The 22,076-nt window shown below is 53.8% G+C and overlaps 1 protein-coding gene across 10 annotated transcripts in view; it reads left to right on the top strand.

Moving 5' to 3' along the window:
• The first annotated feature begins 692 nt into the window (after window positions 1–692).
• The window catches only part of DLG1 (discs large MAGUK scaffold protein 1), a 51,548-nt gene continuing 30,164 nt past the window's right edge, over window positions 693–22,076 (top strand). For all 10 annotated transcript variants that reach the window (XM_087724969.1, XM_087724968.1, XM_087724966.1 and 7 more), the window contains exons 1-7: window positions 693–813; window positions 957–1,088; window positions 1,373–1,539; window positions 8,759–8,929; window positions 16,978–17,031; window positions 19,642–19,692; window positions 20,323–20,447. In XM_087724969.1, coding sequence (XP_087581095.1) covers window positions 795–813; window positions 957–1,088; window positions 1,373–1,539; window positions 8,759–8,929; window positions 16,978–17,031; window positions 19,642–19,692; window positions 20,323–20,447 — 719 coding nt within the window. In that variant the 5' untranslated portion in view covers window positions 693–794. The remainder of the gene's footprint in view (window positions 814–956; window positions 1,089–1,372; window positions 1,540–8,758; window positions 8,930–16,977; window positions 17,032–19,641; window positions 19,693–20,322; window positions 20,448–22,076) is intronic.

Raw genomic sequence — 22,076 nt, 5'->3', positions numbered from 1 at the left:
AGGGCTCTGCCTGCGGCTCCTCTCTATCGGCTGGGTGTCAGCCCTATCCCCCGCTCTCCAGTTGACGCGCTCCGCTCTGGCGGGGTTGATGCTCCCGAGAAGGACACCCGGCGCCCCCTCCCCGCTCCTAGCACGGAGGATGCCCCTCCCGGGTTTGGCTCCCGAGGCGCCTGCAACAAAAGGAAGGCTCTGCTCAGCGCCCCCCCCCAAACTCGCCAAGGGCCCCGCAGGGGGGTGTCGGGGCGGAGCCGGGGCAGCCAAGGAGCTTTGGAGGGGGGGGGGTTGGCAGAACAGGAGCGGGTCAAGCGGGGCCGGGGACCAGACGGGCACGGGAGGCAGGGAAAGGTCCGCGCCGCCCCCCTGCCGGTCAGAAGGGCCCTCCTGCGGGCCTGTCCCGAGGCGGGGGAAGAATCAGAGTCCCGACCGGCAGATCAGGCGGGCGCCCTCCGCTCGGGGCCGCGACCGGCGGCGGTAGGGTCGGCCAGGGGAGGGGGGGGCGTGTGGAGGCGGGGCCGTGGGCGGCGGCTAGGCCAATCGGCGGCTCCCGCGCGCGGGCTCTGGCCGAAACTTTCTGGCGCTCACCTGGCCCGCCCCGCCGGGTAGGTAGGGGGCGGGCCGACGGGCGCGGATTGGTGGGCGGGCGGGAGGCGTGGCTAGGAGACCGCCTGTGCCGCCATCTTGCCTGAAAACTTTTGGGCTCCCGGCGCCGCCCGCCCGCCCGCCCGGAGGGAGCCAGGAGGGTCGCCGACGGGGGAGGAGGGGAGGCAGCGGGGCCGGAGCGGCCGGAGCTCGCCATGCCCGTCAAGAGGCAAGGTGGGCCAGCGGGGGGGGGAGGCCGGGGCGGAGGGTGCCCGCCGTGCCTCTGGGCGCGTGCAGAGGGCGGGTGGCGGTGGAAGGGTGGGGGGGCTCCGGCTGGGCTCTGACGGCTCCCTGCTTTCCGTCTCCCCCGTCGGCAGACACGCAGCGCGCCCTGCGGCTCCTGGAGGACTACCGCGCCAAGCTGAGCCCTCGGGAGGACCGGCAGCTGCGCAGCTCGGTGGAGCGGGTGATCGGCATCTTCCGGAGCAGCCTCTTCCAGGCCCTGCTCGGTAGGCGGCCCCCAGCAGCCCCCCTCCCCAGGCGGCGCTCGCGGGCGGCCTCCGTCCCTGCCCGGCTGCCCCGCCGGAGCCCCGCGCCCGGGCGCCCCGTGGGTGGCGTGGCCGGCGTCCCGGCCGGAGGGGGAAACTTCCCGGGAGCGGCGTTTTCCCTTCGGCCTCTCCGCCGGCGGAAGGGCTGCCCCGTGGCTGGGGACGGGAGCGGGGTTGCCGGGAGCGGCTGGGGTGGGGGCAGGGGAGGGGCGGCCTGTTCTGAGCGGCCCTCCGTTCACCCCCAGACATCCAGGAGTTCTACGAGGTGACTCTACTTGAGAACCCCCGAAGTGCCGATCGGCCGAAGCCGACTCAACCCGTCCAGCCCGGGGACACCTGGGACTTCCACAGTCCGCCAAGCGCCGGTCTGACTTCGGAGACCTTGCCCAGCAGCCAGACTGCCGACACCCAGGTGTGTAAACCCGTCCGGGGCTCCGCCTGGGTACCTTCTAGGGATGGCAAAGGAGGCGCTGGGGTAGGACGGGCCCTGCCCCCTTTGGGAAGCCCCCTTCTCGCAGGAGAATTTACTTTGCTTTTCCTGCCTCTGAACTTCTGGAAATGTTTCCGTTGGCTGTGCTGCAACACTTGCAAATAAGTGTTAATAGTAACAATTGATTAAAATGTTTTAACACGGGAAGCCTTTGAATCGGATCAAAAGGTGTAGAATCTATTCCAGAATTGCCTCGTTTGCAAATTGCACCGGCATTACTGTTTCCCCAAACAGTCGTGGAAACAAAAGATGCCCCCCCCCCATGTATCGGAAGATTTGGGGTGGACCCCTCCCCCCCTCCCCTGGAAGAAGTGGGTTGTCTGGAGGGGGCTGCTGGATCCCCTTTCAGAAGGGCGGCTTGAGTTCTGCTAGAAAAAAACCGCTGCTTGCTCTGGGTCTCTCTCTGCCTCAGGGAGCACCTGGGCTGTGTGCTCAGGGGAAGGGGGAGGGGGCTTTTCTATTGAGTCCTTGCATTGGTCAGGGGTGGGCAGGAGATGTTGAGTGCCCAGAGGAAATCACCCCCCTCCCAATAGATGGCAAGCCAGTGGCTGCCCCTTCTGAGGCAAAGGGCAGAGAGGACCTTCCTGTGGCCCTCCTCCAAAGACACCCACCCTTGGTTGGCAGTGTGAGGGGAGAGCCCAGGGCCCCACCCAAGGACCTGGAGGGACGTTCATTTAGCCTCTTCATCCTGCCTTTGGGTGCTGCCTCCTGCCTCCAATTCTCCACCGCCTTGAACAGCCCGTAGCCTGCGCTTGGGCGGGATCGGTGGGCGCAGGGAGATTTCCCACCGGAAGAGCAGTGGAGAAGCCAGAGGGGTTGGTCTCCCTTCGTAGTCAGTCATGCACGGTTCTGAAATGCCCACAGAGAGAAATGTAGCTGGTCTTCATTGAATTTCTTTTGTTGGGCCAGGAGAATCAAACAACAATTCTTTGTGCCTTTCTTTCACCGCTGTGTATTTGGGGAGAAATGTCAACCTACCAACCTACCTACATGGTGCATGGTGTAAATGAGCTTTTGAACAGTTCCTGGTTTCTAGATAGGTGTGTCGGCATTGATGGTTAGCAATAGCACTTAAGACTTATATACCTCTTCACGGGGCTTTTACAGCCCTCTCTAAGCGGTTTGCAGAGTCAGCATATCGCCCCCACAGTCTGGGTCCTCATTTCACCCACCTCGGAAGGACGGAAGGCTGAGTGAACCTTGAGCTTGGTGAGATTTGAACTGCCAAATTTCAGGCAGCCGTCAGTCAGCAGAAGTAGCCTGCAGTACTGCACTTTGACCACTGCGCCACTGTGGCTCATAGCGATAGGCAAGCATTTTCCTCACACTCAAACTGAATTCTATAAGCTTAGTTTACTTTAATTGTTATGGACTGAGAGAATGGGACAAACCTGCCCACAGCATAATAATGTGCATTTATTGTTCTTTTTGGCAAAGTTGGTGTTTTTTGCCTCAACCCTTGAGCCGGGACGCAGGGGAGGTATTGTCACTTAAAGCTGAGAGAGAGGGAGGGATGGTGGGACCCCGGGCCCTTCGTGCTCTGCAGAGGAATCCTTAGAACCGGAAGCTGCTTCAAAGTGGCAGGAGGGACGTTCAAAAGTAAGTAAGACTTCGCAGAAAGAGTGGTGGACGCTTAGGGCCAACTTCCACTTGAGGCAGTGGTCAGGCATCAGTAACTACCTTTCGGGCTGCTTGGGATAAACACATGTCCGTCACCCAACCTTAAGCACATACTTGATGGACCGCTCGTTGCCATCAGTTGCCTATGTTTTTTTTTTTTCTATGTTTCCGATGTTCTGGCAGAAATAGGCTGCCCTTGGGCCTGAATCCTCTGGAATACCACGGGATGCATCTGGTAGGAATTAACTTCTGGAAATTTGCCATCCCGTCCCAAAGTTGACAACGTTCCCCACAATTACAGCAAATTCTTATATGCTTACCAAAACTACATTTTTCAAATTTCCAATTTCTCTGATCCCAGCATAATTACTATTCACATCTAATCTTAACACTGTAAGGTTCAAGGCTTCTCTTTTCTGTTTATGCGGATACGTGTATATAAAGATGTACAATCGATGTAAGATGCATTATTTTTGGGGACTTTTAATTCTGGTTATAGTAACAGGAAGCCTCTCCTTCCAGCTATCCACAGCTGCTAAGTGTTATTTAAGCGTAAAGGGATGGACATTTCAAGGGAGATGAATTGAGGCTTCCAGCTGTCCACCCCTCCTTTTAGCAATGGGGAGGGGGAGGATTATTCTTTGCTGTCCACTATTTGTGACACTTCCTCCTCCTCCTCCTCCTCCTCCATGAGGCTGAAAAAAGCCTCTGTCCCTCAGGTGTATCACCAGTTGGATTCCTTCAGGGAGCCCACTCTGGGGGGGGGGGTGTAAGCAGACGACAGGGGCCAGGTGTAAGCTCTTTGGGGCCAGGAAAGTCTCTTGCTCTCCCTCCATTCTTTGGGGTGTTGATCTTCTATACCCCTTTCTTTTCTAGAGCCCTGTTTTGTGTAAAAACATCACTTCCTTATGGAATTGGCTTGGTAGCCAGTCTCTTTCTGTAATCCTCAAGTTCTTTTTCACACCCATTTTCACAATCCACTACATATCTTACAATGAAGCAACGGATGGAAACTAATCAAGGAGAGAGATAAGCAACCTAGAACTAAGAAATTTCCTGACAGTGAGAACAATTAATCAGTGGAAGAAGGGCTTGCCTCCAGAAGTTGTAGAAGAAACATAGAAACATATAAAACATATAAAGAATGGTTGCTGGATCTGGGTGTGTCTAGTTTGATGAAAAGAAGGACCAGGGGAGACATGATGGGAGTCTTCCAATATCTCAGGGGTTGCCACAAAGAAGATTTGGGAGTCAAGCTATTCTCCAAGGCACCTGAGGGCAGGACAAGAAGCAATGGGTGGAAACTAATCAAGGAGAGAAGCAAACTAGAACTGAGGAGAAAATTGCTGGCAGTTAGAACAATGAATCAGTGGAACAGAAGTTGCCTCCAGAAGTTGTAAAGGCTCTAACACTGGAAGTTTTAAAGAAGAGATTAGATAACCATTTGTCTGAAGGGGTTGTAGGATTTCCTGCCTAAGAAGGGGGTTGACTAGAAGACCTCCAAGGTCCCTTCCAACTCTCTTTACCCAGCAGCGTCACATGTCTTCTTTTTAATTTTCTGAGATTTAACCATTTTCTGACACTAAAAACTAATCTTCCACAGTCCGTTCATGACGGTGCGCCAGTTGACTGAGTTGCCCTTCTCCCTCTCTTCCTGGCTCCTCCGAGATCCTGAGGTGGTGAGTCGGGTGATGCCACGGGCACCGCTGCCTTCGGCTTCCCCGGAGCCTCTGTGGCTTCTCTTAACCTCTCCGCCTCTTTCTGCAGTGGGAGGGAGTTGATCCCATCCAGGTCTCCAGGGGACCCTCCTGGGCTCCTGCGTTTCTCCCTCCCCATCACCCACCAGTAGCTCTGCATCTTTCCTTGACCTGGTGCCATTTGACCTCCCGTTTACCCAGCCTCTGTTAATTCTGTGCTCTTGATTCCATTGTTTACATACAAACTGAATAAATCCAATGTTTTGGTTGTGTATTTTTGACTGCTGTGCCAGTCTTTACATACAGATTTATGCCTTACATAAGACAGTATTTTTCATTCCAATTCATGCATTCGTTTATGCTGCAGGCTCATGTGGCCATCCATCGTATAATCCAATAAGTGACAAGGGATTCCCATTGACCCAAGTCCAGTTATGACTGAATCCTTGGATTTGATAACCCTTCACTTTCAATTTGGCAATTTCCTGTTTTCCTGGAGAGGGAAGATTCTCCGTGCCCCCTTTGGAAGCTCCCAAAGGAATGTGGGGAGCTGGAGTAAGGCACCCCCAAGACAGCCCCTCTGAGGAATGGGACAGTAAGTGGGTGGGTCTGCTTAGGGTGTAAGTATTTCCATGTCTACGAGTGCAGGTAGTCCTTGACTTACGACCTTTTGCTTGTGGAAGGACATTGAAAAAAGTGATTAACCGTTGGTCTTCGCACTTACGACTGCCTGGCATGGCATCTCCGTGGCCCCTTGGCAACCAGCTGGTCTTTGTCCCTGGGTGGCTGCCACTTGCCACCTTCCCCAACCAGCTTCTGACAGGGAAAGCCAGTGGGGCAAACTGGATTAGTTCAGTGACGGAAGCGTAATTCACTTAAGGACCACAGCAAAAAGGTTGTAAAATTGGGTGTGACTCACTTCCCACCTTGCTTAGCAATGGGTGTTCCAGTCGCAGTCATGAGGGTGGGGCTACTTTTCCCCTTAAAGGGGCAAGCAGGACATCCCCCCCTAGAGCCCCCCCCCATTTGAAAGAAAGCAGATCTGGAGGGAGGGAGCTCTCTCGGCAAGAGAGGTTAAGTAGCAACACCCCCCCCCCCCCCGGGGCTGCTCTTTGCAGGCAGCCTAGTGGATTGCTGTGCCTTCTGGGGCAGGTGGTGGTGGTGGAGGAGGATTGGATTAGGGATCCCTTGCAGACAAGGGAAAACTCTGTGTAACCTGTTTCTCCCCCTCCACCCCCCACCCTTTCTTATCTGGAAATGAAAGCTGAGTCTGTCACAGAATCAGCCTAGCCAAATAAATATCTAATAACTAAATAACTGGAAGTGGGGGGGGGGGTTGCTTAGGGGTTGCTGAGGGGATCGGCCGGGTCCTCTTTCCTGTGGCTTATATAACAAGTGACCCTTGGAATAAACTGACGCTCATTCTGTCCTTTGCATAATGTGCCTTGTGCTGGGATGGAGGCTGTGTGTGTGTGTGTGTGTGTGTGTGTGATGGGGATGTTTGGGTGAGGTTGTGGGGAGACTGACGTTCCAAGGGTTCATTTAGTGCCAACATAGACAATTTCTTTGGTAGATCTGAACTATTTTTTTTTGATCATCTGAAATAAAATGCCAAGTTCTTGAACGTTTCAGATTCTGGCATTGGTGGCGCAGTGGTTAAATGCAGCACTGCAGGCTACTGCTAGATCAGCAGGTCAGCGGTTCAAATCTCACCGGCTCAGGGTTGACTCAGCCTTCCATCCTTCCGAGGTGGGTAAAATGAGGACCCAGATTGTTGGGGGCAATATGCTGACTCTCTGTAAACCTCTTAGAGAGGCCTGAAAGGCCTATGAAGCGGTATATAAGTCTACTGCTATTGCTATATTGCTATATTCTGTGTGTTTTTGCCAGGGTGCGTTTCAGGTGTTAGTTTTACAGATCTTTTTCTCTTAATTGCCATCTCAGTGGAAGAAGTCTTGGAGGGAACCTTTTTAAAACTCTTTTAAGACAAAAAGCTGTTCACAAAGTCAGTGGTACAGGTAGTAGTCCTTGACCTACAGCAGTTCATTCAGTGACCATTCAAAGTTACGACACCACCTGAAAATAGTGATTTATGACCGTTTTTCCCAGTTACGATCTTTGCAGTATCCCCCACCCCCACCCGATCAAAATTCAGATGCTTAACAATTGGTTCATTCTTATGACGGTTGTAGCGTCCCAGAGTCACGTGATCCCCTTTTGCGACCTTCCGACAAGCAAGGGGGAAGCCAGATTCATTTAACAACCAGGTTACTAACTTACCAACTGCAGTGATTCATTTAACAACTGTGGCAAGAAATGTCATAAAATGGGGCAAAACTCACTTAACAAATTCTTACTTAACAACATAAATTCTGGGCTCAGTTGTGGTTGTAAGTCGAGGACTACCCATATTCTTTGCATGCTTCTGTACTTGGCCCTGCCGGTCTCCTGCTTTGTGGGAGGGGAAGGGGCCTCCGAGAAGGGCTGGCTGTGCCTGGGGAGGCGATTCTGCCGATCTCTGCCTTCCCCTCCAAGGGAGGAGGACGCTTCTCCACCAGGATGGGAGATGGGTGGCTGTGTGAGCTGAATTAGTGAATGAAAGAAGGGACTGAAAGGCCAATGAAAATTATGCATCCATTGTTGGGCTCTGAAAGTAAAAGAGACAGAGGGGACCCTTTGGTAATAAAACCTCGATTTTACAAGGGCTATTTGAGGAGAGAGGGCGCCTGTTAAAGCCAAATATTTGTTAAAGCTGAATGTATGAAATGTGTATTAATTTTATATAAAATATTTATATGCAAAAATTAACATAGTAGTTGAAAGTAAAACTTGAACTGATCCCACAACATGATTAGCCTGAATTCATTTTTTTTTGGGTTGCTTCCAAAGTCTGCTGAATGAAGATTTTATGAAATCAGGGTTTTACTATAAAAGATCTGATGAATTGGTGCAAGTAGTCAAGGTCTAAGTTTAATCCTGAGGGATCAAGGTCCCCCCCGCAAAGAGAGGAGAAGTTGGAGAAGCCAAGTGCCGGGGGCCCGGTGGCAAGGGTGGGACACAGGCTTCCTTCGTTTGTCACTCAGATATTTATTTCAATTATTCAGAGATCAACGGTTTCTTTTACGTGCCCAGGGTAACGTTGTTTTGCGTGTCGTCGTTCTTGTAGGATGTCATTTTTAAACCCATTTCCAAATCAGTCTGAATTATGTCGGCCCTGCTCGTTTCTCTCGCAAAGCAGCCTTTCAGCACAGTCTGCCTACAGAGGCGAGCCCTTCCCTTGGGTCCCGGGGGGGGGGGTGGTGGTTCAGAAATGTCCTTCAGGATGTCCCACGGGGACATATTTTGCCTCCTTCTGTGCTAGTAAGTCGAGTTTGAGTCTTCTCCTGTAATTGAAACCCTTATTCCTCCCAGTTCCTTTTGTATATTCCCTTTAGCCCTGCTACCTTTCCTTACTCGGTGCCTTTGACTTCTGCAGTTTGGGGGTGGTGGTGGTGATGGTGGTTTCTAGAACCTTGGATACTCCTGATAGGCAGTAACTAAGTTTTGGGTACTCCTGATAGGGATAAAGAGGTTTGGGGGGGGGGGCTAACACTTGAGGCGGCATAACAGGCAATGTATAAATGCGAAGTAACATAGAAGAAGCCAGCAGCATCGGTTGGGGACGGCCAGGAAGGCCCACAGAAGGGACCTTAAGCTGCCCCGTGGGAGGTTTTGTAGGCAATTCACTTGCCTTCCCTGCCGGAAGCCTTAGCGGCACCTGGCAAGATGCACGTGGCTGTTTATTCGGTCTGGTTGTAAAAATCGCCTCTCTGTGCACATTGCAGAAATTTGGCTCCCAAGATGAAGACTCTTTTCCCTCGGAGCCCGGCGGCTTTCCTCAGGCTCCAGGCACAGGGATGCCGGCTCCAGAGCTGGTGCAGGTGTCCGAAAAGAACCTCTCGCAGCTGGAAAGCGTCCGGGGCTTCGTTGGCCACTCGCACATTTCGCCAGCCAAGGTAAGAGCAAAGGCCGGTATTTCGGGACAGCTGCGGGGACCAGTCGGAGCCCCAGGGGAGGCTGCCCTCTTTGCTCCGGCCAAAAGTCTTGGGTGGTTGATTAAAGGTGGGCGGCGACCCTCGGCTGCAGCAGCAGCAGCCACTGGGACCGTGGCTGGGGGGGGGGGAAGCAGCACTGAGGCGGCTCACACTCAGCTCCCTGGTCTCCTACCTTTCTGATCTTTGCTTCATCATTAAAGTCTAAAGTTCTGATTTCTTTAAAACCGACCGCCCATTTCCTAGTATAGGTAGTCTTCAACCTATGACCATAACTGAGCCTGTAATTTCAGTTGTAAGTCATTATGGTCATTATGCAAGACATCATGTGACTGATTTGACTCAACAACTGCAATACTTGCACTACGAAGCTGGGCAGGGGGGGGGGTGCAGTGCGGCCTGAACGCAGGGAGGATGCGGAAAGAAGTGGCCCCACCTGCACCCCAGGAACCCCCAAAAGCTGCAAGGGCGTGGATGAAACAGCCACTCGGCAATGCTCAAATGTTGGCCCAGCCCAGCCTCACTCCGGGGCAGGAAGGCAGGCAGGCCACAGCGATCGGGAGGCCTTTAAAGCTGCTGCCATCCAGGCCTTTCCCCACAACTGGATTGCCCCTGGGGGCTTTCCCTATGGGGCAGTGGTGTCCCCCCCCCCCACCGGGATTGGGGTTGCCCCCCCCCCGCATCATTCATGGGTGCAGGAGGGAAGGGGAGAGCACCTAGGACATTTAAAGGAGGGGGGAGGCTTTCTGCCTTCGGGTGCACATGCATGCACCCCCCCCCCTCAATCGTAGGGGGGAGGGGGAAGGGGGCTGGTGTTCCAAAGAGTTTGGATTTTTTCAAGGGGACTCCAAGCCTCTTCTTCCTCCACCCAGTGACAAAGGAGGGGGGGCCTTTCCTCCTCCTCCTCTTCCTCCAGAGCCCTAGAAGCAGGCTGGAGAGGATCCTGATATACGTGGAGGGGCCCTTCCCCCAAAGCCAGAGGCGAGCTTTCCCCTCCTCCCTGTATGGATTCCAGTGGGCTTTTTCTGGCTTTTTCTGGCTTTTGAATTGGGGGTGGGGTTAGGGGGGGGACAGGCAAAGGTTGAGAGGGGCACTGATTCCTGAATGGGAGGGAAGCCACTGGTGGGAGCCACGCAGGGGGAAAGGCTGGACGTGGCTTTAGGGTCACCCATCCCTGGGGGAGACCTGCCTGTTCCGGCCTTCCACCTCCCCCTTAGGCTTGCTGGGAGGGAGGTCTGCCAGAATGCCCGGAAGCTCCCTCTGTGGCCCGGGGTGGGGGGGTGGGCACCTGCTTCCTTGGGAGCTTTCCCGGGTGTTTATGGGCATGGAGGGGAAGAGGGAGAGACGCCAGAGGGGCAGCTGCAGCACAGCCCTGCAGTTGGTTGTAGGGGTGGGCAGAGTGCCAGGCACCCAGTTTTCATCATGTGACCGCATGGGGCACTGTGACGGCCATAACTCCAGGCAGGGGTCTTGTCCCTTTGTCGATCATTTTGAATGGTCTCTGAATGAACGGTCATAAATCAAGGACTCGCTGTATTAGCAGAAGAATCCCGTGAATCTGCAGGTGTCAGTGGTGTAAAAGAAACAGGTCTAACAATACGCAAATTCTGGGCTCACTTCTGGCTGTCATGTGAAAAGTTGCACATCCCCTCTTTCTTGGAATCCGGTGGTTATCCTGGAGCCTAAAATAATGAAAGCGTTCATTTTCTCTGCCCCCTTTGGAGGGCATTTATTTAAATGGGGGGATGCCGTGTGGAACTTTGCTGAGGGAAAAGGCGCATCGGATAGAAGGAGGCCGGCATGAGCATCCTTCCGAGGGGACCTCCTTAACCCGGCAAAGGGCAGTCGGTCAGAACATTTAAGGGATTTTATTACAAACCCCTTAACTGAAGTCGCCTTTGCGTTTTAGAGTATTTCTGATTTCTAGAAATCCTATTCTGTTTCTCCAATGCTTAGTTTTCTAGCTTTTGTCCTCCCTCCTTTTCCGCTCCATGGCCCGTCTCTCCCCTTTCCAGGGTTTTTGGGTTCTCGTTTTTGTCTCCTGCCTTTGTGCCCACAAATCCTTGGGCCTGCTGGGCAGAGAATCCCACTGGCTCCACCCAGCCTCTTTCAGAGGGCTGCAGCTCTTGGGGGCTCCCAAGGACTTGGCCGCTGCTCTGGTCTGCTTCAGTGTCACCCGTGTTCCGGCCACTTTGTGCTGCCAGGACCTGAAAGGGGCAGTGCTCCAGGTTGCCCGAAATGTTTGCTCCGGTTAAGGCTGCGGCCAGGTGGGCACGGTCCACCCTCTGAGCGGTCTTCTTCTGCAGCTGCCCCCTTTGCTTGCTGCTGAGGGCTGCTCCCGGGGGCCCCCACTGCTCAGTCACTGCTCCGCATCCCCCGCCCCTTTTTCTGTGTGTCCCTCTCCTCTCTTCCTTTGTTCTTCCAGCCTCCTCTCGGTGTTTCCCGATAACTTCTTTCATTTTTTTTTCCATTTTATTAGGGTTTATAGGCTGCCCTTTTCCCTGAGGGGACTCAGGGCGGCTTACAATCACCAGGGAGGGGGTGCAAATCAAAATAAACAATATACAAACAAAATAAGTAATAAAAACACAACTTGCATTCAACATTCAACACTCGGGTGGGGCAAATTAGAGACTTATCCCCAGGCCTGTTGGGAGAGCCAGGTCTTGAGGGCTGCGCGGAAGGCCTGGACGGTGATGAGGGTGCGTATCTCGACGGGGAGATCGTTCCACAGGGTCGGAGCTGCAACAGAAAAGGCTCTCCTCCGTGTAGTTGCCAGTCGACATTGACTGGCAGATGGAATTCGGAGGAGGCCCAGTCTGTGCGATCTTCAGCTTTTCTTCTCTTGCTGCTTCTGCTGCCGCCACTGGCGGACTCCCCTCCCGTTGGGTGGTTCTAGTCCCTCCTAGGAGGGAAAAGCAGGGATGCTGGGTCATTGCAGCGGACACCCGGGGGAAGGAAAGAAGAGCCGGGAAGTCCGGGGAAACGCCCTCATTGGGGTCGGCTGGCATTTGGTCTGGTAGGAAGAGCAGGGTGTGCCTTACGAAGAAGACCCTGGGAGGTTTTTGTCTCTGTCAGCGTGTGTGTATATATGCGACAGAGAGGGAAATTTGGGGGAGCTGCTTCCCTGCCTCTCCAAAGCCCCCCCCCTTCATAGGGCAGCATGAGCCCGAGGCGAAGTGAAGTTGGGACGTAGTTTAAACAACCCAGAAGACCCTCAAGGGCAGCAAAGGGGTTTTGAGGAAATAACAGAGGAAGATTATTTCGTTGCCTTAAATGTCTTCTCAGGCTCTCTTGCTGGGCCGTAAAGGTTCCTATCATATTTCTCCATTTCAGAATATTCAGTTACTAGTAAAAAAGCCGAACCTCTTGAAAAATTATAAATAGGCAAAGTAGCCCACCTGACAGTGTTCAGATACTGCCACTAGAGGGCGGTGGTGTTGCCAAAGGAGATGCCCACCTTGGGGAGCCGGAATTAAATACTCCTGCAGGTGAAGCAGCTGGACTTGGCCAATTAATGACTATAAGGAAATGGGTAGCGAAGGGTGAGATGAAGGAAATGGGGTTCACCCTCCTTCCTGCAAGGAAGAGGCTATGCTGGGAGTCGCTTCAGGGCCGGCTGAGCCACTTCCAAAGGGTCCACCTGCTCCTGTTCCCCCCCCCCCCCCCGGCTGAATATGGGCGGGTCTCCCAGCACAGAGAAACCCAGCGATTCTGGGTGGAGAAAAGCAGGATTCTGACCAGCCTGGCATTGATGTGGACAGACATTCTGAAAGCCCCCAACCCATACAAGCGATGATGACCAATGAGAGCCAGCATGGACCGTCAGAGAGGAAGCCCTGCTAGGCAGGCTAATCTTAATCTTAGCTTGTGATTGTGGGGCTGGCTAGTCTGCTGGCTTTCAGAAACGCCTCTCCTCCTGCCCAAGTCTGACGTCTGCCCCTCCCATCCACCTGCTGCCTGTGCGTGTGCAAATAGCCAGTCGTGCCTCCCGGTGAGTCCCTGGTGGCTCTTGTCACAGCATCCAGGGAGGACACGGAGGCTCCAGGGAGGCCTCGAGATGGAGGGGATCCATGGGGCAGCTGCCGAGGAGTCGGCCTGCAGGAGGAGGAGCCCTCCCGTTGATTGGGGAGGGCAGGGTAGCAGCAAGAGGGGCAGAAGCACGGCAGAAGAGCCCCTCCTTGGGGGGGAGGGCAGTTCCCGGGGCCTGGCTCCTGGCTCCACCAGGGTTCAGGTTGCTGGGGTGTCCCAAAGGAGCTCTGCCGGATTGGGAGAGTTTCGTGCTGGATTTGCTTTGTGCTTGTGGAAGGGCTGGATTTGTTTTAACCTTCCTGCTCTTCTCGCCTGCTGAGACACAGAAATCTGCCCCACTCCAGGAACCTTTCTCAGTGGTCTTTGAGAGGACAGGAGGGGGGGGGGGGGCTGTATGCACTTCGTGTAGGATTAAGCCAGAGAGCCGTAATTCATGCGTATTGCTCCAGCTGTTCGACTCGGAATAATAGATCCCAGCGTTAGAAAAAGCTGCTTGCTTAGAAAGAGCAGTTTGAGACTGCGGAACTACCGGCCCAGAGAGTCCTTAGAGCACCCGCCCTCCCTCTCAATCTCTCTGGGGCCTGTCGATGTTCCGGCTTGAATCGGTTTTGAATCGGAGAGGCTGCACTAGGAGGAAAGCAATCGCAGAGCTTTGGTCTCTGGCCAAGGCTGCCCTGCCAGAATCTGCCCTGGCAGAGCTTTGTCCCCTGCCTTGCCGGCACCCACCAGATGAAGGCTACGGTGAACTTCGTGCAATCCTGATCCCTTCAAAAAATCACTTGCGCCTCCCTGCGGGATTCTCTGCTCTCTATTCTTTCTGAAAGTGCGTCAGAGTCGGGTGTTCAGGATGGGCCTTGGGTTCTTATTAGAAAATTCCCTTCAGGGCGATGGGCTCAGCGGTGGCTTCCTAAATGCAGCCGTTCCCACCAGTTGCAAATCCACCGTCTGTCCCACCGAGGATCTGATGCTTCTTTTTCAAGGCTTCTGGATGCGGTTCTGAATATTCTGCCAAGGGCTAATGAACTTTTTCAGGCACTTTTAGAGTTTAAGGTTTCATGTGGTTTGCTTTGTGTAGAAGCGTGAGAAACTCCTCTTCCCCCAAGCTTTTGAATGGACGCCCCCCCCCCCTTTCCCTTTGGGGAGAGCTCTGGAACTAAGGCAGTTGGTAAGCGAGGACCACCTCTGCCGGTAGCCTCAGAATCAGCGGTGTTGGCGTCGGTAATTCCCCGGTGGGTGGAGCTCGTCTGTTGGTGCTCGGGGGTGCTGCTGCCTCCATCTGGACTGGGTCCCCTTGCCCGCTGGCTGTGCGCGGCCTGAATCGGTTGCTGGCTAGCACACCGAGCCTGGCTCTGTTGACGGCCATTTATTTGGGGGCCTCTGGGCTCCTCGGAAGAGGGCCTTCTCTGTAGCCGCCCCGGCCCTCTGGAACGAACTGCCCCCTGAAATCCGGACCCTCCCCACTCTCTCGGCCTTCCGAAAGTCTGTTAAGACCTGGCTGTTCCGGCAGGCCTGGGGCTACTGATCTTCATTGACCTTCAGCCCCACTAAGATCGAGTGCATGTTGTGTCCTGTTTTAATTTGTTCTGTTTTATATTTTAAATTTTTAATATCTTCTTTTTAAACTCTTTTATGTAAGCCGCCTGGAGTCCTCCGTGATTGGACAGCATACAAATCTATTAAAATGGACAAAATTGAAAATGGACAAAATAGATTCGTATATTATATGAAAACAGCTATCAAAGGATAGAAAGAGAATGAGAGAGACTTGTCAATTTATCACTACATATACATATGTATCATACTTATAATATTCCTATATTTCTATCAATCTATTCTAAGAGTGAATTCCCTATAATTATTGATTATATTGTAATCAAACCATCCCCTTAATTAATCAATACTAATGCCAATAATGGTGGAATTAATAATCTTCTTCTTCTTCAGGCCTTCAGTAAATGAATTAACTCATTTCCCCCTGAAGGTTTCCATGTAATCAGAGTTATTTACAGCCGGCCTTTGTTGTGTTAACTAATTAAGATTAGATTGGCTCCTCAGATAGTTCAGAGAAGAAAAGAAAAAATCTCCAGCCTTCGCTCAGCTATTCCTAGAAAGGGGGGCATAGAAGGAAAAAAAACACCCCACCCCACTCCTTCTTTGAGCCCCTTAGTCTCTTGAACTGTTTTGGAATAAAACACCTTCCACCAAGATCGGGAATCTGATAATCCCCTGCAGCGTCTCTGTAATAAATCCTCCCTTACTTTGAACTGCTATCAGCACTCTGGGGCGGCCTTTACAGACGGCCCTCTTCCACGCCCGGGGTTATGACGGAGATTTCAAGCGGAGGCCATGAACTGCCAAACCAACCTTCTCTTCAGATTTCCCTGCAGGAAATCCATCAGTTTACAAAAGTCTTTCAAGAAACCCCACTTGGCATTCGTGCTGGCAGCTGGCCCCTGCCCCCATCAGAGCTCATCTAATTCTTGATCAATTTAGGGGCTGCGTAATTTTTTCTTGGGCTCTCTTGACTTTATTGTGGTCAACTACAAGCCTCTTGTCTTCTTCGGAGATCAAGCCGGCATCTCCAAAGGGGACTGGTGATGGCAGCTGTGGCATGTAGACCAACCCTCTATCTTGTGCTCTGCGTAGCGGCATTTGCTATTTCTAATCTGTTGTCTTCTCTTTTGAAATAGAGGGCACGTGTGCTTGGTCTAAGGCCTCTTCATAACTTCCCTCACCTTCATCTTCCTCGCCGGTCGTCTGTCCTTCATTTTCAATTACTTCATTGGTCAGCATCGAAATAATCCGGAATGCCTCTCTCCTTATATTTACTTAGTGAGCCTTTGTCCCTCACTGTCTTGCCGCTTCTGCCTTTCGACTGGCTGTTTCTGCTCAGGCACATCTGGCAAACCAGCTGCGTGCGACCCAAAAGAACCAGTCTTGTCTCTCTGACCTTTAACGAAAGCCCTGATTCCTTCCATGGGATCTTCTGAGGCCAGGTGCAGTTAGGGTGAGCTTCCACAGAAGGGCAGCCGAATTTGGCAGACAGAACAAGCTGGGGATGCTTGAGGATGTCAAACCGTTTGTTGAGTTTCATAGTGAATGTCTCTCTGGCATTTAGCTTTCCTCTCCCAAGGGAGATGTTTCTGGCTTGATCCCAGCTCTCTTGGATCTTAGTCAAGGTTGTCACTCGTGAATTTTACAATAGGGGTCACAGAAGAACCGTCTGCTCGTTCCCATTGTTCAGACCCTTTGGGATATAGGGACCCTTTTGCAAAACCGGCTGGCCGAAGGTAACACCATTCTGTCCTGCTTAATCACCACCACCACCCCGCACCTAAGGACTCTGTGTGGTTCTGCCCTTGAGAGAAAAGAGGAGGGACGGGGGGCGGGGGGCGTTGTAGCCCTCTTCAAAGCCCTGAAAGCCTGTCTGGTTGGAGAGGGCCCTTTGGGGGGGTGTCGGTCTCCTTCATGGCTCAGAATCGTGGGCCCAGGCCAGAGCCAGGCTGAGTAGGAGCCTTCGGCAGGGGGCTGGATGAAGGGTTGGCCTTTGTTCAAAGGAGGCTTCCGTGAAGAGCCTGGCCGAGGGTCTTGGGGGGCCACCATTAGTCATGACTGCTGGGGAGTGGGGGGCTGATGTGGGGGGCTACTGGCAGGAGGCCTAGTTGGGTATGACCTGAACTTGGCTGTAGTTTCTGACTCTCAGCACCCAAAATAAAAGGTGGTAAAGTGGATCTTTGCGATGTGGGAAACTCTGAGCTCTCCGAAATTCTTTTCCCTTTTCCTTTGAGCAGGGATTCCTCTGCTGGGGTGGGGGGACGAGGGGGCAGTGGGTTGGGACTGCATTGCTGACAAGCTCCAGAGCTTGAGATGGAAGAGCTGCTACAGCAGCGAAAGGGCCAGGAACCGAGGAGGGATATCAATTGGGAGGGTGGAGGGTCAGACTTCTTTCAATCTCTTAATTTTGCATTTTTGATTTCAAGGTAAATCCCCCTCCAGTCGTGGTAAACACAGAAACGCCGGAGGCTCCAACTTACGTAAGTTTCCCTCACTGCCTGAATGCTCAAATCTTTCTGAACCCTCTGAGAAAAGGCACCGGCTGGGTGTGGGGCTGCCACAGTTAAAGAGGATGGAGCAAAGCCAGGATAATGGCAGCATCGGAGGGGAAGGGGCCCCTTGGACCTTGCCCTGGTTTATAGGTCCCCCATGAAGACGGGTGGAAGCGATGGGGGGGGGGCACAGGCTGAAAGTGCCAGGTGGGGTAGGAGTCCCAGGAGGTGCCCTTTGGGGAGAGCTGTGCTGGGGAACGGGTGGATGGGCAAGCCCTGCGGAGAAGGGTCCCTGGAAGGACTGAAGGGAGGATGGTGGCCTGATAAATAAGATGAACCCCTTGAAGCTGCCTGGCTCCCTAGATACACTCTGAGCTGCCCGCTGGTATTAGGGGAAAAAACAGGGAAAGAAAAGGTGGCGTCTGGATTCCTCGCTGTGTCCATATGCCATGACGGATCCTAGGTGGATCTCTTTGGCTGAGAAAACCCGTGAAAGGGTCTCATTAGCCAAATTTGCGCTATTCAAAGTGATAGTTCTATGACAGATAGGCTGACCGGTTCCAACTTGATGGAAATAGGTAACTAAACTTTTTATAATTTATTAATGGTGTAGTAGAGACCATTAAAAGAGGCTGAGCCTCTATCCAGAGCGTAGCTGCTCTCCTCAGATTCGGCTGTTCAAAAGGAGCTGCCTCCTCTTGTTGTGGAGGTGGTTGTTGTTGTTGTTGTTGTTGTTGTTCTTCTTCTTCTTCTTCTTCTTCTTCTTCTTCTTCTTCTTCTTCTTCTTCTTCTTCTTCTTCTTCTTCTTCTTCTTCTTCTTCTTCTTCTCCTCCTTCTCCTTCTCCTTCTCCTTCTCCTTCTCCTTCTCCTTCTTCTTGAGTTCACCTGCCCCTGCTGTGCATGAATTCTGGCCTGGGTTAAATGTGGCCTGGTATCAATCTATAAACCGTATGAAAGTGAATTTTGGCCTATTTCAACCTGCACGAACCGCAGTCGGCTGTTAGAGGTTGTGTTGCTGAGACGGCTGCCAAGGCCTGTGCAGTGTGTGACCTCTGCACAAATTCATCTTGTGTGCCAGTTGTGCCCATTCTGGACTGGGACCAGCCTTGCTCGCACTCACTTGTGCCTCGTCTTTCCCTGATGGACTGCTTGGGGCATCCTACCTGGGGCTGCCCTTGGAGGACCATCTGGAGGCCGGAACTAGCCCGGAAGGCCACAGCGCAAGGACCTCCGGTGCTCAGCAGGTCAGCCAGGATAGGGCCCTGGCGTGTCAGCTGCACTGCCTTCCTTTTCCCTCGGGGGGCAAATCATAGGGAGAATGGGGGAGGGGCACAGAGGGTACCCGCTGCTCCTCTTTCTCTCTCGGCCTGGCCATTCCCTCCCCCCCCCCCCCGTTGTGTTGTGGAATCACTTTGTGAGTTAGTGATTTTCCTGTGCGCTGCGGGAGAGTCCAAGCATGGGTTAAAATAGTCTGGTTGCCCAAGGACTGAGTTCAAATTCTTCGGCCATGCCTCCTGCTCCTCCTTAAGGCCAGATTTTTAACTGAGCCTGGCCCATTCAGGGTGAATTTTAATGAGCTCCAGCTGTTTTTTAATTAATTTGGCTTGGACTCTCCAAATTGTTCACAGGTTTTCTTATTTTGGTTTATTTTATCCTTGGGTACCTTTTTTTGTTTTGAGAATTTGTTGGAGTGAATCCTTTGTTTTTCCCTGTGTTTCCCACGAAGGTGAGAATGTGGGGAGCGAGCTGGTGGGGGCCGATTACCTTCCGTGTCGCTAGAATCGGAGGCTTGGAGTAAGCTGCTTTGGGGGAAGTGCCACGGACCGCTCCCCTGGGCTTGATTTTAAAAGTGCCAGCTCGGGAGAGGCTTTTTTGCGGTGAAACACAGTGGCAGCCGCCATCTTGGATCAACCCCCCTCTCTTTTTCGGCTCGTGGCGACCTTGCAAGCCTCCGCTTCACACACTTTTGGTTCCACCAGTCTGAATAGCTCAGCTCCAGGAGGATCGTCGCCAGGTGGTGTATGGGCATCGTCTGGGTTGCCGGCAGTGCTGCTACCACCCAAAGCCTTAAGACTGATTCGGGCTGCCGTGTTGTTTTGGCCACCATGTGCTTGACACTGTCTGGGATCACAGCCCTTCCGTTGCCCTCACAGCCTGCCTTTTATTCACCTCCCCCACCCCCCCATGGCTCCTCTTCCTCAGGCGCTTGTCCAGCTTCCTTTCCCCTCTTGGCAGTGGGGAAAAGTCTCGCCCCCCCTTCCCCACTGGCACTCTTCCCTGCCAGCCCTCCTCTCTACCTTCTGAGATCTCGGCCCCTCTGCTTGGCCACCCTGAAGATGCAAATAAACGCCCCTCCTGCGTGGAACGAGTAGCATTTCAGGGGGTCCTGGATTTTGGCTCCGGGGACCACCGGCCACTGTTTCTGCGGGAGGAACTGCACCCATGGAATTGCGCCTCATTGGCTGCCTTTAAAAAAAAAGTAAAATCAAGCAAAGCCAGGATAATGGCAGCACCGGAGCGGGAAAGGGCCCTTGGACCCTGGGTGTTGGGGGTGCTGTCCGTAACCTCACCGTTTGCATGTTTTGTGCATTCCTTTAGGTGAACGGCACCGACGCGGAGTATGAATATGAAGAAATCACGCTGGAAAGGGTAAATATCTGCTCTTTAATCCATTGGGTGAATCCATTCATTCTGGCCCAGGTGGGGAGGAAACGCATCCTTCCCCCGTTTCTCCTCCTCAGTGGCTCCTGCCGGTCTTCCCTGCACAGTGGCGCCCGGTGCTCCCTCCCACTGGTTCCAGGCTCCCTTAACCTAGTTAATCTGGCCATGCCAAAGCCAGGGTGGGACCTTTGGTTACCTCTCGGCATAGCTTAGCTAGCTGTCGACCGGCTCCTCTTGAACGCTTGGGTCGAACCAGCCTGCAGGATTTGAGTGCCAAGGGAAGCTCCCCATTTCCTGGCTGGCAAATCCAACCCCCCCCACCTTTTTAAACAACACCCCCGGCACCGAGGCTGGAGCAACCCTGGCTGCCATCTTTCCAGCCTCACTTCTACAAGTTCAGCCTACGCAGCTATGCGCTTGTGAGTTCCTGGGGGTGGGGGGATCTTAAGCAGGTTTTTTCCCCATGTTGGGGTGGCAAGAAGGCAGGGCTGAGGTGGGTGCCAGTTCTCTTGCCAGCTGAGGGGGGCTCCTGAGGTGCGTGGTTTCTCACAGGATCACGGCCTTCTCCCCTCAGCCACCCTGGCGCTCCAGGGCGGTAACCATGGGCTGTTTTTTCAGGGCAATTCTGGGCTGGGCTTTAGCATCGCAGGAGGCACAGACAACCCTCATGTGGAGGACGACTCCGGTGTGTTCATTACGAAGATCATCCCAGGAGGGGCGGCTGCCCAAGACGGGAGGCTGCGGTAGGTCTCCCCCCCCCCTCCTCCCCCCCCCAGGCCATGGCTGGCAGGTGTGCAGAACCCGCAAGGAGGAGCTGGGGGAGGGCGTGGCGCTGCCTGCCTCAGTGGCTTCTTGATCGCCATACAACGCATTCAACCTGTTTGGGGAATTAACCCCCATTTTTGGGGGTTTGCCCAGTACGTTCGCTGCTGTGTTCACATAGCATCGTAGAGGGTATCAGTGGGACCGTAGCTGTCAGAATCTGCTAGGCCAACTCAAGGAGGAGGGGAGGGGAGGGTATCTGGTTTGGTTTTGGAAGCCTTCCACGGTTGTTCTTCCAGCCAGACTGTCCCACGGCTTCATGGCTGTTCCTGTCCGGAAGTTCTAAGCTTGTTGAGACCTTTTCTAGGAGGGAAATCCACTGATCCTTGGCCTGCTGCTTTCAGTCTCGGGGCAACAGTCCCACCCTCCTTCCAGAAAGGGCTGCTGTCGTCCGTCTCTCTCTCTCTCTCTCCCCCTCCCTCCCTCCCTCTCTCTCTCTCTCCCTCTCTCTCCCCCTCCCTCCCTCCCTCCCTCCCTCTCTCTCTCTCTCCCTCCCTCCCTCCCCCCTCCCTCCCTCTCTCTCTCTCTCTCCCCCTCCCTCCCTCTCTCCCTCCCTCCCCCCTCCCCCCTCCCTCCCTCTCTCTCTCTCCCCCTCCCTCCCTCCCTCTCTCTCTCCCCCTCCCTCCCTCTCTCTCTCCCCCTCCCTCTCTCCCTCCCCCCCCCCCTCTCTCTCTCTCTCCCCCCTCCCTCCCTCTCTCTCTCCCTCTCCCCCCTCCCTCCCTCTCTCTCTCCCTCTCCCTCCCTCCCTCCCTCCCTCCCTCTCTCTCTCTCTCTGCCTCCTTTGTGACAAGCTCATCTCCCCTGTGGCTTCCATTGTCCTGCCTCACCCTCCCAGCCGCCCTCCTCTGAGCCTGCTCCGCTTTCCTTGCCTTTCCCGGTACCAAGACCAGAACCCCAGGCACCCCTGAGCGGCCGCAGGGCTCTCTAGAAGTCTGGATGCAGTTCTCCTGTCAGTGCAGACCCTGCCCAGTTAAACGCCTGCCTTGAATTGACCCCAGGGTGAATGCTGTGGGGAGGGGGTTCATTTGGGAAGGGGTTTGGTGAGGTTGTGAAGGGAGGGGTGGGAACGTAGATTCATTGTGTGCCGGGGAAGAGTGTTTCCTCTGCAGCAGGTCACGAGGGGCGGTTGGGCGCCTCCTCTCTCTCCAGCCCCCGGGGAACCCGTCATCAAACAAACACACGGGGAACCCTGTCGGTGCTGGATAATGAGCTTATTGTGCGTTTTGCGATTTAGAGAAACGGCACGATGGAGCAGGTGGGATGGAAGGATGGCAGTTTTTCATGAGAGTCGAATTTGGTGGGCGGGGGTCCTTCTAGGCTCCTGCTTGAGGGGCTGGGGTCTGCCGTGGCTGCCAGGGCCTTTGCACAGCTTCATGTGGTGGGGTCTAGAACAGGGGTGTCAAACTCAAGGCCCGGGGGCCAGATACGACCTTCAGGGTGCTTAGATCTGGCCCGATGGGGCCACCCTGGAAACAGTGAAAGGATCGACCCACGGTGCTTCTGCCAGCGAAAACAAGAGCTCGGGATGGCCGCACGCACGCACGCACGCA

Source organism: Thamnophis sirtalis, unplaced genomic scaffold (genome assembly GCF_051295495.1).
Source record: "Thamnophis sirtalis isolate CommonGarterSnake01/CBP01778 unplaced genomic scaffold, rThaSir2_p1.2 scaffold_11, whole genome shotgun sequence".
Lineage (NCBI taxonomy): Eukaryota > Metazoa > Chordata > Lepidosauria > Squamata > Natricidae > Thamnophis > Thamnophis sirtalis.
The sequence above is the reverse complement of the archived record's forward strand: the minus strand, read 5'-3'. Positions and strand labels throughout refer to the sequence as shown.